The sequence below is a fragment of the Rhinopithecus roxellana genome, chromosome 9, assembly GCF_007565055.1.
Source record: "Rhinopithecus roxellana isolate Shanxi Qingling chromosome 9, ASM756505v1, whole genome shotgun sequence".
Taxonomy (NCBI): Eukaryota; Metazoa; Chordata; class Mammalia; order Primates; family Cercopithecidae; genus Rhinopithecus; species Rhinopithecus roxellana.
In genome coordinates, this window is record NC_044557.1 from 76,605,491 (window position 1) to 76,620,743 (window position 15,253).

The following is a 15,253-nucleotide window of genomic DNA, read 5'->3' on the forward strand; positions in this document are numbered from 1 at the left end:
TATTGTGTTAGATCCATACAGATTAAGTTAACAGATTTAGTATGTATGTATATATATATACACATTCATATCTGCCATATGCATGTAAAAAAGCCAATCTCCCTAATGTAAGACACAAAATATATTTAATTTTAATAGAGTTATATAATTGTATATAGACTTTATCATGTTTGAAATCTAGTCTATTTATATTTATTCATGTAGAATATAATGATTTAATACCTGTTTATTAGCCCAAATAACATAAATTCAGGGTTAGGTTAACTTTGTTACAGCATTTTTCAATGATTATAATAGAATCCTTAGAATGCAGAGTTAGTGATTCTCTTCATTTTGTTGGATGACTGTTTTAAACTCCATGTTAATCATTCTCATTTCTATTATCTCAAATAATATTTACTAAAAAAAAGCTAATATTCTTTAGAAAATCAGCCTGATTTAGTACACAGACACTAACATCACAATTTTGTATTCTGTTAGAATATGTCACCAACTTGCTCTGCGAACAAAGCAAGTCACACTCTGTTTCAATTTCTTTGTATATATGATGAGGACTAGTGCTGTGCAGCTAGTTGCCCATTTTTCAGGATTTGGATCAACTGATAAAAACTTTTATGGAGATATTAATCTAAAGTTCTCTAAAAACACCAATATAATGGAGACAGACTGATTTTTACACTTTTGTATTATCCAGACAGGACTGAAGGAAATCAGAAGAAGTGGAAATGCTATCAAATCAATGTTCATACTGTGCCTGAACTGTAGATAAATGGAAACTATTTTTAGTAACAAAATATGGCCCTTCAGATGAGCCCTTCCTTTAGAAATGGATGGTCTTCAGGTTCACACTGAATTTCACACAGAATAACACAATGTACAAAACCCGGCAACACAGGGCAATTGGGTAATGTGTAAATTGGCTATTTCTGTTTGGAATCAGTATGCACTTTGGCTCCCCTTGGATCCTTTGTAACTGAAAAGTTGCTGAATCTCTACCTAAAATCAAAACTGGAAAAAGAGAGAACAAGAAAGTCAGCCACACATGACTGGGCATGCTAAAGAATTCTAATATAACAATTCAACTATGTGTTGTATAGTAAAGGGTTATGGTTTTTGTCAATAATTTCCCACCATTTTAAACACTGACACCAATGTCATATACACAATTAATGCTTTATTGAATAATCCACATTTTTATATATTTGCTGTTTATCTCAGAAGTCTCTCCTTCAAACTCTTCAATCTTTACTTTTCTTCGCTGTCCCCATATCTTCCTGTAGAGTTTACTCATTTACTCCCTCACTCTTACTGTTTTGTATATAACTCTCTAATGTTTATGGATTTTTCCTATGCTTACTGCTATTTTTCTCTTTTTGTTTTAATTTATCTTTATGTTCCAGTTAAGCTATTTTATCAAAACATTTTTTTTCTAATTTACTTCTATTCTTTCGTTGTCTGTTACCTTTTTTACATAAAAATATAAATGCAGATAGAACATGACTTTTTGTTACGTCAACAAGATTATATACATATGAACCAAAGAAGCATTTTGACCTAGTATGATGCTAAATGGACATAGCTAAAGTACCCACTTGAAAGCCGAATGTATTGTTCTGAGATCCATGCCGAGGCACACCTGGGTTTTCACAAGAGGTACGAGTGGGCTCTAAAATGAAGATTAAAAAGATATTAGTCCTTTAAAATTTACAATGCATATATTTCTCTCATAGAAAACAATTTTAAATAATCTGGGGTTTGGTGCAAATTATCTAGGAAATAATAAATAATGTAAATGTAATAACATCTCTCCATGGACAGAAGTCTGTTAATTTTGAAGCAAGAAATTCAGGTAGACTTCATTTGATATGAATTATGAAATTCTTGAACTTTGAACCCTTCTAATATAAAAGCACTTGACATTCAACTAGCTCTGTGGATGCAAGATTAAAGAAAGATAAGGGATATGAAAGCAGTATACATGCATATAACATTTGTCCAAAGACCTTGCTAAACTATGATTTGGGGTAGGGTAATATTTCTCTGAAGAAGTCACAGTTTTTTCCCAGAAACAGGACTTGATAGTTTGGATTTTACTGATACCCATTGGATATTCGGGCATAAGAATGGTAGATAGATGAGTCGGTTTATTTGAATGACAGATTATTTAGTTAGTTTATCAGATATGGCATTAATTTTAGGATTACAGAAATGTAGTTACAATCATTTTGAAATCAATATATCTTTTAGATATTTTTGGAACAAATCTAATTTCATATGAAGATTCTTTATTAACTATAAAGATCTAAGTAGAATGTCAGTACTTAATAATGTCATTACCTGAAAGTATTTTTATTTTTCATTTTACTGATGTATGACAAAATTATTTCAAGTGTTTCTTCTGGAAGTTTAAAGTGCCAAAATTAATGTTATGTTTTCTACCAATATTCATTTCCAGTGCCTTCTAATTGCTTCTGTATTTTACACTTGTTTTTATATTTAGCCGACTATAGTTTATAGGATAAAGAAAACCATTAAATGTCACCCCTATTAATTACACAGTTACTGTGCATAATCAGTCTTTAATTAATATTACCTATGCAGTGAGGTGACGAACCACTCCAAGTGCCATCTGCTTGACATATTCTGGTGCTTGATCCCACTAATATGAAAGGAGAACTGCAGCTGAATGAAACCTCTGACTGGTATATAAAGCTTTTGCCTTCTCTTTTTCCTTGGGCAGGTATACCAGGGTCACCACAAAACTTTGCTGGAAATGAAAAGAAAGATGCTTATATCAAAGATTTAGTATTCAGCAGAGTACATAGTTTGGAAAAATGGTGACAATTAATTTGAATATTGAACTAAAGAGATATATTAGTCATGATGAAACTATCCCAATGAAAAATTTTATTTTTTAGCTTATGTGTAGATAAACAAATACTGAATTGAAAACTCAGTATGATATTTAAAAATTAGTTTGATTCAGATGTTTTCTACTTAGTAAGCTACCTTCATAAAGATAGATTTTTGTATTTTTGTTGTTTTGTATTGACCAAAATCAAACCACATATTTGGACTTGTTGGCTGCCGAGCTGGAATATACTCTTGAAAAAGTAGGTGACTCATAGGTATACTTGTCAAAAAGAACCAACCCATAGTGCTCCAGACTGCACGCTACAGACTGCAGTGCCCTTTTACATGTACATAAAAAGCTCTGGTAATTTGTTTTATTGTACTCTGAATACTCTGAACACTCAAAGCACATATCCCAAAATCTTATTGCCTTTCTCTTCAAAATATTGTCGGTATCTTTTAGCATTTTTTTAAAAGAAAACAAAGCCATCAGAATCTAAATTTATGCCAAACTATGGAATGTCAGTGTTCTACAACAAGCACTGAAAAGACCAACTTGATAGACTTCCTAAAAATTTTGATTAGATTATTCCATTCAATATACATTTATCAATTACTAAAGAAAAACATTATTCTAGGTGGTTTGGGGCACTTGAACATGTCAGTAAACAAATACCGTAGGAAATCTGCTTTTGTAAGGTTTATGCATTTGTGAGGGAAGCAAACAAACAAACATAATTAGCAAGTTTTAAGGAAAGGTAGTATGTGAAAAAGTGGTAAGTCCTATGGGAAAAAAATCATTCAGATGAAAGCGATCAAGATTGTATGTACATGTGGTGGTGTGTGTTAGGAGGTGGGGGAAGATCTTAAATAAAGTGACGAAGGTGTCTCTCACTGAGAAAAGATTTAGGGAAACAAAATACTTCGCCATGCTGAAGTCCTAAGGGAGGGCATTCTAGATAGAGTAAACAGCACTGCCAAAGTCCTCTGCTGGGGCATGGCTAGCTTTTTAGAGGAAGATAAGGAGGCCTGTGTGGCTAGAACAGAGTGAGCATGCAGAAGTGTAATGGAGAATGAGAGCAAATGGTTTCAAATGTATCAGACAACCCAGGCAAATGCACCTTTATCAAATGCTTTCAAGGTTTTTATTGTGGCAAAAATAATACACAACATATAAGTTATAAATTTAACCATTTTCAAATGTACTCGGTTTTCAAATGTTCAGCACCTAAAAGCTTGTTTCCCTCTGAAGAAAACAAACGGCACCAACCAAATGCTTTTAAGTATAAATGTTGCCTTAAGAGAATTATAGGTTGGGTGCCCATAAAATGCATCATCCAAATAGAGAAACTTTTGATAGTGAAAGGGGATTCTAAACATACAAGAGATTGGCCACAACAATGAGAATAAACTTGGCATGCCCGAGCCATCTAGAACGCATGTATACCTTAATTATAGACTACCATAATCTTGGCCTTAAGTTCCAAATAAAACCTTCCCTGAAATTCAAGACTATAGAATAAACTAGGATTTTTTTTTTTTTTTTTTTTTTTTTTTTTTTTTTTTTTTTGAGACGGAGTCTCTCTCTGTCGCCCAGGCTGGAGTGCAGTGGCCGGATCTCAGCTCACTGCAAGCTCCGCCTCCCAGGTTTACGCCACGGAGTAGCTGGGACTACAGGCGCCCGCCACCTCGCCTGGCTAGTTTTTGTATTTTTTAGTAGAGACGGGGTTTCACCATGTTCGCCAGGATGGTCTCGATCTCCTGACCTCGTGATCCGCCCATCTCGGCCTCCCAAAGTGCTGGGATTACAGGCTTGAGCCACCGCGCCCGGCCATAAACTAGGATTTTTAAACCTCCTTTTAGTAGCATTTAAGAGACTACTAGGAGTCTTTTTTAAAACAATTACTTTTTTAAATCAAATTACATTTTCAAAACAATTAAAATGAAAAGTAATCATTAACAAGTATTTATGACAAGCCCACAGCCAATATCATACTGAATAGGCAAAAACTGGAAGCATTCCCTTTGAAAACAGGCACAAGACAAGGATGCCCTCTCTCGCCACTCCTATTCAACACAGCATTGGAAGTTCTGTCCAGGGCTATCAGGATAGAGAAATAAATAAAGGTATTCAAATAGGAAGACAGGAAGTCAAATTGTCTCCATTTGCAGAAGATATGATTGTATATTTATAAAACCCCACCATCTCAGCCCAAAATTTCCTTAAGCTGATAAGCAACTTCAGCAAAGTCTCAGGATACAAAATCAATGTGTAAGAATCACAAGCATTCTTATACACCAATGACAGACAAACAGAGAGTCAAATAATGAGTGACCTCCCATTCACAGTTGCTACAAAGAGAATAAAATACCTAAGAATAGAACTTACAAGGGATGTGAAGGACCTCTTCAAGAAGAACTACAAACCACTGCTCAAGGAAATCAGAGAGGACACAAATAAATGGAAAAACATTTCATGCTCATGGATAAGAAGAATCAATATTGTAAACATGGCCATACTGCCCAAAGTAATTTATAGATTCAATGCTATCCCCATCAAGCTACCACTGACTTTCTTCACAGAATTGGAAAAACTACTTTAAACTTCATATGAAATTTAAAAAGACCCTGCATAGTCAAGAGAATCCAAAGCAAAAAGAACAAAGCTGGAGGTATCATGTTACCTCACTTCAAACTATACTACAAGGCTACAGTAATCAAAACAGCATGGTGCTGGTACCAAAACAGATATATAGACCAATGCCACAGAACAGAGGCCTCAGAAATAACACCACACATCTACAACCATCTTATCTTTGACAAAACTGACAAAACCAAGCAATAGGGAAAGGATTCCCTATTTAACAAATGGTGTAGGGAAAACTGGTGAGCCATATGCAGGAAACTGAAATTGGACCCCTTCCTTACATCTTATACAAAAATTAATTTGAGATATATTAAAGACTTAAATGTAAGACCTAAAACCATAAAAATCCTACAAGAAAACCTAGGCAATACAATTCAGGACAGAGGTATGGTGCAAAGACTTCATGTCTAAAACACCAAAAGCAATGGATACAAAAGTCAAATTTGACAAATGGAATCTAATTAAACTACAGAGCTTCTGAACAGCAAAAGAAACTATCATCAGAGTGAACAGACAATATAGAGAATGGGAGAAAATGTTTGCAATCTATTCGTATGACAAAGGGTTAATATCCAGAATCTACAAAGAACTTAAACAAATTAACAAGAAAAAAAACAAACAAAAAACCCTTAAAAAAGTAGACAAAGGATATGAACGGCTACTTTTCAAAATAAGACATTTATGCAGCCAACAAACATACAGTAAAAAGCTCATCATCACTGGTCATTAGAGAAATGCAAATCAAAACCACAATGAGATATCATCTCACGCCAGTTAGAATGGCGATCATTAAAAAGTCAGGAAACAACAGATGCTGGAGAGGATGTGGAGAAATAGGAATGCTTTTACACTGTTGGTGGGAATGTAAATTCGTTCAACCACTGTGGAAGACAGTGTGGCGATTCCTCAAGCATCTAGAACTAGAAATACCATTTGACGGCTGGGCACAGTGGCTCACACCTGTAATCCCAGCACTTTGGGAGGATGAGGTGGGCAGATCACAAGGTCAGGAGATTGAGACCATCCTGGCTAACACAGTGAAACCCTATCTCTACTAAAAATACAAAAATTTTAGCCTGGCATGGTGGTGGGTGCCTGTAATCCCAGCTACTTGGCAGGCTGAGTCAGGAGAATGGCCTGAACCTGGGAGGCAGAGCTTGAAGTGAGCCGAGATCACGCCACTGTACTCCAGCCTGGGGTATAGAGTGAGACTATGTCTCAAAAAAATACTTGACTTAGAAATCCCATTACTGGGTATATACCCAAAGGATTACAAAGCATTCTACTATAAAGACACAGGCACACGTATGTTTATTATGGCACTATTCACAACAGCAAAGACTTGGAACCAATCCAGATGTCTATCAGTGATAGACTGGATAAAGAAAATGTGGCAAATATACACCATGGAATACCATGCAGCCATAAAAATGGATGCATTCATGTCCTTTGCAGGGACGTGGATGAAGTTGGAAACCATCATTCTCAGCAAACTAACACAAGAACACAAAACCAAACAACTCATGTTCTCATTCATGAGTGGGAGTTGAACAATGAGAACACATGGACCCAGGGAGGCGAACATCACACACCGGGGCTTCAAAGTGTGAACCCTGTCGGGGGTTCAGGGTCTGGGAAGGCACAGCATTAGGAGAAATACCTAATGTATGTGATGGGTTGATGGGTGCAGCAAACCACCATGGCACATGTATACCTAGGTAACAAAACTGCACATTCTGCACATGTAACCCAGAACTTAAAGTATTAAAAAAAAAAAGAAAAAAAAAATCTTTGTAGGCACCACACAGAAAGCATCCCTTTTCTTAGGCCCAGGATAGCATAGTTTCTCTCATCCTGAATTCTAGGTTTCTCATTTATATACATTTATTGGTAATTTACATTCATGTGTGTGCATGTGTGTATTTGTGTGTATGGCATATATGTATGTGTGTATATGTATATATAGGCACTATTTTTATTTTATTGCTAAAAAGAATGCTGATAACAATATTCTTGAACATATTTCCTCATGCACATGTATGAAAATTCCAGTAAGGCATACATTTAAAAATAAAATTTCTTGGCAATAGACTCTGCAAGTCTTTAACTTTACGAAATAATAGCAACTAGTTTTGCAAATGGCTGTGTCGATTTACACACCCATCATGAGTCTATAAAGGTTTATGAATTGTCCCATATCCTCACTAATATTTGATATTGTGTAATGTTTTTTTCAATCTCCTGAGAGGAAATAGCTGTCCAGGTGTTTTGACCATTTTTGTTGTATTGCCTTGATATATATTCTAAATATTGTCATTGTTTTCACACATATTGATTACATTGTACAAGTCTGTGATTGGTCTCTGATAATGAGAAATTTTCATATTTCAACATACCTGATTTTTTTCACTTTTTCATTTGTGGGTTATACCATTTGCATCTTGCTTAAGAAATTCCTTCTAAACTTGAGGTCATTTAGACAGATTCTAAATGTTTAAAACTTTTGTATTTAAATCTCTGATAAATCTGGCACTGATTTATTTGTTGTGGGTGTGTGTATGTGTGTGAACTAATTGCCTTACAGAATTAATTAAAATGTCCATTCTTTCCCTACTGATTTGTTCTATATCACATGTGTATAAATGGTTCTGTGTTCTCTACTCTATAACATTGTTTTACTTTCTAAACCTACATCAATACCATATTGTTTTAATTACTACAGCAATATAGTTTTTATATCTGCCAAGGACTATGCTATATTCCAGGGGCACAGCAGCAAATAAAACAACAACAACAAAAAATTCTCTGCTTTCAGGGAGTATCAATTTGAGTAGAGGACATAGTTGAAATAAACAAGGTAAATAAAATGTACAGTATGTCTTAATAAAAAATAAGAAGTGAAAAGGGAGTGTTAAGGAGAATAAATAAAGCCTGGAAGGGAAGTGTTATGTCAGTGATGAAATTCAAATAAGGTGACCAGAGAAGGCAATACTGAAAAGAGAAATTTTTAGTAAAAAGCTGAAGGAATAAAAGGAAATTTCCAGGTAAAGTGAATAGTGAACATAAAAGCCCTCTTGTAAAAGCATAGCTGAGGGCTCCTGGGTTTCTGGAGCGGAGTGGATGAGGGGGTGAGTAGTAAGATATGATGAAATCAAAGGAATACAAGAAAAAAGTCCTATGAGCATATAGGGGATTTAGTTTCCAATTTGAATGAGGTGAGAAAACCCTGGAGGGTCCTAAGCAACTTAGACGGTTAGCTCTGCATAATGTCAAGGCCATGAGACAGGTAGAATCCTCCTCTATCCTGTGCTAGGAAGAAAAAAAGGACTAGGAACAGGATAATGCTAGACAACTCTCTGAATGACTATACTGTCCAGATAATGTTCTACAATCATTTATGTAAAACTGTAAGAGGAGTTTGTTTTGTTTGTATTCTTCCAAATTAATCTTGAAGTAACACTTGCTAGGTATATAGTATACAGCAACCTCTGTAAAAAAAAAAAAAAAAAAAAAAAAACCAACAAACAAAACCCCCTTATCTCCATGCTTACCCTGGTAATTTTAGATGTATAATCCCAATCATTATCATGACAAATGCCATCATAAGAACTTTATTTGAACAAATATGTAGAAGTGACATGGATTTATTGCCTAAAAAGATTTGGGAACAAATTTCAGGGTATTCGGCTAAAACAAAAAGGACATAAATAAAAATAATTTTCAAGCAGTAGAATAAATTTTAGGCTGTCTCTAATTTGAGAAATAATTTTGAAAAATAAGAGAAGTCTATAAACAAAACCTTTTAGTGTAAAATTTTGAATCAGAGAAGGAGAAACAATGGTTTAATTACATGAAAAGTAGCTACATTGGTAGTAAATAGTGATTTTTCTTCGAACTCTGATTAGGCATTGAAGGAAGCTTAACAATCTCATATTTGTGCTAGAAAAATTTGAAAATTTTAAGTAACAGTTGTCACGTTAAATCGTACTTACGTAAGCACTGCGGTACTTCACCACTCCAGGTACCGTTCCCTACACAGGTCAAAACAGCAGGGAAGGATAGCTCATAGCCTGGAGAACAGATGTAGCTAATACTAAAGCCCCAGTCGAAATTTGTTCCTTCCAGCCTTCCATTAGAGATCTGGGGAGGAGTTGGGCACGTAACAGCTGCAATTACATTAAAAGTAATTAGACACAGCTGTTGAAATATCCTGAGTGTTAAAGATATAAATAAATATCATTAGAAGAAGCATATGTGCTAATTTAACCTTTGTGAGGACAATATGTTGTGACATGTTTTATTCTACCAGTAGTATTCCTGAGACATCCCTGGAATTAATCCCTGTAGGATGCAACTTTTTCTTGGCAACATAATGGCTATCGGTTGTCAGAGATTCTTACAAAATAGCAAGCTGTTTGACATCTCAGAGAAGGCAAACAGAGACTGACCTTCAATCTAGTATACTGTAAGTGATAAATTATTGGTTTTATATAAAATTATTTTCCAATGACCTTTAGACAGACAAGACTTGGGTTATTTGGCTATATATAGTATCAGCATCTTAACCATGGAATTTGAAGTACTTCTGTGACATTTTTGAAAATGCAGGTCATATATCTTATTATAATATTCCAAGTTAGTTCCCTTAATCACTTAGATTCATATGTTACAACTTATCATTATACGGTTTATAAATGCATTTTAAATTGTTTTAAAAATGTATTTTGTTTAAATTGGTTTAAGTTATCTTTAAGCAAAGACAGGTTGGATAAGATAGAGATGCAAGGATAAGGAAGCATATCAACTTCAAAATCTAAATATTAGGAATGACTGTAATTATGAGGACTAAAAACATATATGAATAACTTTTTACAGTTGAGTAATATCTAATTCATATCAGTATGAATTAATAAGTGTATAGAATAACATCTAAAATATAAAATGTCTGCTCATATATTTTCATATACTGTGTATTTATAGTAATCTGATACAGAAACTTAATAATCAATGAGGAAAGACAAACACATTGAAATTATTAATTTTGTTAGATTATAAGTCAGTAAGATATTAAACTATTAATTCACAAACATTTAAATAGAAATCTAAATGAAAAATCTTAATTATTAAAAATCTAATTAATATAAAACAATAAGTTGTCTGACATTGCATGTACAGTATTCTACAAGTAATCATAAAAATTGGCCAAAACATTTATAAAAATATTTCCAGTGGAAAAACAAACAGCATAACGTAGCAAATTTATGCCTGTATTGACTAACAGATTAATTCTAGATTGTATTATATGAAAAAACAAGTTTTCCCGTTATTTAAGAAAAAGTACAGTTCTATAATTCAGGCTGGCTGTTCTCGAATTATGGAAAGTATTTTTCCCCATCCTTGAATGACTTGATCCAGGTGGATCAGCAAATTACAGTTACAATTCATCAAGGTTATATTATTTTGAAAATATTCATCAATTAATATAAATAACAGTGGTGAATGTGGACATAAGATTTTACTTCTTTTGGTTACATTAACGCTTATTGTCATTACTCACAATAAGATATAATGTTTTAGTCAAAATATTATTTTAAATTCTATATATTAAAATAGCGTTTTTAAAAAACAGTCATTTTTAGTAGTAGAAAAATAAATGCAACCTTGAACTAAAAAAGTTTATTTAAATATACTTTAAATTTGTATATAAAAATGGGAAAATATGTACTGGTTACCATTTTTAAATGTTAAAGAAATCATTATCATACCTCTGCAAGTTGGCATTACTCCACTCCATGTGCCATTAATTGTGCAAGTCCTGATTCTGGAGCCATTCAATTCCATCGTGTAGCCTGGCTGGCACATGTAAGAAACATTTTGTCCAACCACATAATCATCTCCATATCTCAGTCCATTGGCTGGTATACCTGGGTCTCCACAACTGATTACTGTCAGTATTGGATTAGAAGAGCAGATGGTTAAGGTGGCATGTTATTAATGGAGAGGAGTAGTAAGCATATGGCATACTTAATATATAAGCAGGAAAATTAGTTATCATGTTCATTTTAAATTGTAAAACATCAGCATATTTAAACCACATACTGGCAACTCCTGATTATGATCAGGTATGCTTATTACAGATTCTACACATATGGTTCAGAAACTGTCATTTAGCCCCTGAAAAGGCTAGGTTAATATGTCATTATGTTGTAGTGAATTTGATGCAGTAACCTCTTCTAACCTTCACTATAAGACCACACAGAAAATAATCTGCAGAATCAGATTTCTGACATAATACATGAAATCCATATTCCTATATATGGCTACTGAAATATCTAATTTATCAGGCATGCTGGATGGTGAGCATATTTTCTGCAGTGTCACTCAGGAAGACAACCCCCAGGAAATTGCAACCTTCACTCTGGAATGTGCTTGTTATAAGAAATGCAGATGTATGAGGGACCATCCCATCCAAGTCCTTCACCAATACGTGCTGGTGCTTCCAGACCCAAATAGGGACTGTCACTGCTCTGTTCTGCCCCAAGAGTCCATTAATATATCCAACTCTGACCATCCCCACGTTTGTATTCAATCCCTAAAAGGAGGTAGGACAACAGTGTAATGTGAACTTCTCTTTACTGGTGACACAATGGATGACCAGGGTGGACGGTGTCACGTTTTCCAGAGCAGGGATGGAAATGGAGAGACCATGCAGGGTCAGGGGCGCCAGGTTGTCAGAAGCAAAAGGTCTAGACCCATCCCAAGGACACAAGAAAGAAGGCAACAAGGCAGACTGCACATGAACAGAAGCTCCAAGCCCTCAGCATATGCTCCACTGTTTCAGTGGACTTCAATTACAAAACGTTGATTTGAAGATAAAATTATTAAGAATTTTGAGATGGTTATCACAGAGCACTAAACTATAAGCAGAAGACTCTTCTGAGCATGAGGTTCTATGAATTGCTCTGGCCTCATGCCCGTGAGTACATATATAATATTATCATTTCTTTATAATGCCACCCAAAATGTTTCAGAAAGACTTGAGACAGTTTAGAAACACAAATAACAATTTTATGAAAAATGTGTTTTGTTTAAATACAAACATAAGATTCAAACATAACAAAGATTATATATGTCACACAAGTGCTAACTGTTTTGAGGCACAGGATTTAAGCATAATTTGGGCAGAAAATTGGCTAAAAACTTTCTGGCAGCTAAGAAAACAAAAAGTACAAGTTACACTTTATTTTTTGGAGATAAAAACCTGTAGTATACTTACATGCCTTTTAGTCTGCTAAATCTTTTGGTTCATAAAAGGGTAATTTCTCCAGGTAAATCTGGGCTCTCGCTCTCTCTCTCTCTCTCTCTCTCTTTCTCCAGGTAAATTTGGGCTATTCTCTCTCTCTCTCTCTCTCTCTCTCTCTCTCTGTCTACTCCTTTTTCTCTCTTTTTAAAATTCACTTTTCCCAATATTTTGGAGATCCAGGATTAAAGACTAAGAATGAATTAAGGCATGGAAAACCTTAATAACACCTTAGTTACATAGTATTTATTATGTTACCATTAAGAATTGTTAATGTCAAGTTTCCTTTCATATTCTATTCTGTTGATTCTAAGAAGTTTTAAGAATATGAAAATGGCATTTAAATTAAAGAACATCATTCAGAGCATTCAACCTCATAACTTTTGGAGCCCTTAAGATAGTTTGATGAAATTAAACTCTTTGAGTGTTTCTTTCTCAATCATAATAGAGTTTTATATTCAGGACTGCTTTCTTTGCTATGATTATTGGGGAGTAAAAAGATTTTTTTTTTAATATACAACTGAGTTGGACAGAAAATCAAATAATCCTACTCATTTACTGACAATATGTTATCTCTTTTTACAGTTTAAAAATTTACAACAATGTAAAAATGAGTATAAGCCTTCAATATATTATATTTTTTTATTTTATATTTATAACCAAGATTTTTAACTAGGAAGAGGAAATTAAAGAGAACACCTATAAAGTGTTGTTGTTTTCTGGGCAGTGCTTTCCAGATTGCATGAGAATCTTGGCAAGGAGAAACAGCCAGCCTGGTCATAGGGCACACGAGCTGAGATGCAGCCACCAAAAGAGAGGACAGACCGTTTATTTTACAGATGCACGAAGAAAGAGTTCTGCACATCATGGCAGCACCATGAATGAAATGCCTGACAACAAAAGCTTTAGAAGGGTTTGTTTGGTGACTTTCTATTGAAGCAAAGGCTAGTCAAAGAGGCAGTTTCCAAGAGCAACAGTCTTTGTAAACAGCACCTGCTCTGCAAGTCAACTCATTCACTACCAGCTTGTTTTCAGCAACAACCAAAAAAAGACTTTTGGTTTTTTCAGGAAAAAACCTTAGAATAGTAACTCTTTAGGCCTTCACCCGAAAATTCAGAGATACCGTCGCATGACAACAAATTCAGAGATACCATTGCATGATAAGAAGATCATCGACCTTCTTAAACACACATCTCTCTCACGTAAACACGCCAATAAACTCCATAAAGGCAGATATTTTGACTCTTGTATGCTGTTTTCTTAAAAGTCTCATGTAGTGTGTGATTCATCATAAGAGATTAAATATCTGTTTGAAGGATAAATAAATGAATGAGTAGGTAAAGGAATCATTAATTTGTCAGCTCAAATTCTCAAAAACACGTAAATTATTTGAAAGGTCTGAATTTGTTTTGTGGGAGGTTTCTCTTTGGCCTATATGTAATTGATGCCCATCTGGCATCATTTATGACAAATCCAAGTAAATAACCTCTATGCTACAAATAAAACATAATTGTGGTAATTCTAGTTAATCTATGCTGCTTTAAAACTACTTTCTCTTTTAACTTCTTATACAAGCATTATAAACGTGCATTTTAAAATCAAATAAAATCACATTACTTTTTTCACAGAATTCAGTTTTTCATTCAATATCTAATGGATATTTTTGCACATAACTATTAATACACATAGACAAGCATACCATTTTAATGGCATATTAATCCCATGCAATATAATTTATGCAACCAAATTCCTATGGACTGGTGTTTGAGTTATTCCATTGTTTTTCTATTACAGACAATGGAGCAATGAACTTGCTTGCCTGAGCATCATTACACATGTATGTGCTCTGCCAGATTTCTAGCTTCAAGACCAGAACAGTGTTCTACTGTAGCAAAATGAAGTTCCAGAAAGATGGCTAAACCATTCCTCTCATAATACTTCTGATTTTACATAATCTCCATATTCAAAAGTTGGTTTCTTCTTTGGATCTCAAAAGGTAGGGATTCTCTACCTTAAGTTTGAACCTATTGACAATTTCAGTCAAATAATTCTTGGTTCTGAGGGGCTGCACTGTGCATTGTAGAATGTTCTGCGATATATCTCTGGCATCTACCTGCTAGATACAAAAGCACACCCTACCCCTGCACTGTGACCATCAAAAAGTATCTTCAAACATTTCCGAATGTCCCCTGGGAAGCAAAATCCTCTCTAGTTGAGAACTGCTGCGCTGAGGAATAGCTCACACTCCTTGAAGAGATTTAGATTATTTTTTATCTTCACTTCACTCAGTTTTATGCTGAAATATCCCCAGCCCTCTCTTGTGTAAGACTAACCCCATCTTCCTGAGCTGTCCTCTATTGGAAAAACATCTTTGAGAATTTTCAGATTTGTGACAAAAATTCACTCAGGGGCATTTCTATAGTGGCTATTTGGAAAAAGAAGACTTAGATTCA

General features: G+C 34.5%; 1 protein-coding gene across 3 annotated transcripts in view; it reads right to left on the bottom strand.

Moving 5' to 3' along the window:
- The window catches only part of CSMD3 (CUB and Sushi multiple domains 3), a 1,308,251-nt gene that overhangs the window by 30,696 nt on the left and 1,262,302 nt on the right, over positions 1-15,253 (bottom strand). For all 3 annotated transcript variants that reach the window (XM_030937706.1, XM_030937708.1, XM_030937707.1), the window contains 4 exons: positions 11,266-11,445; positions 9,493-9,666; positions 2,594-2,767; positions 1,593-1,666 (listed from right to left, as the gene is read on the bottom strand). In XM_030937706.1, the coding sequence (XP_030793566.1) occupies positions 1,593-1,666; positions 2,594-2,767; positions 9,493-9,666; positions 11,266-11,445 (602 nt within the window). The remainder of the gene's footprint in view (positions 1-1,592; positions 1,667-2,593; positions 2,768-9,492; positions 9,667-11,265; positions 11,446-15,253) is intronic.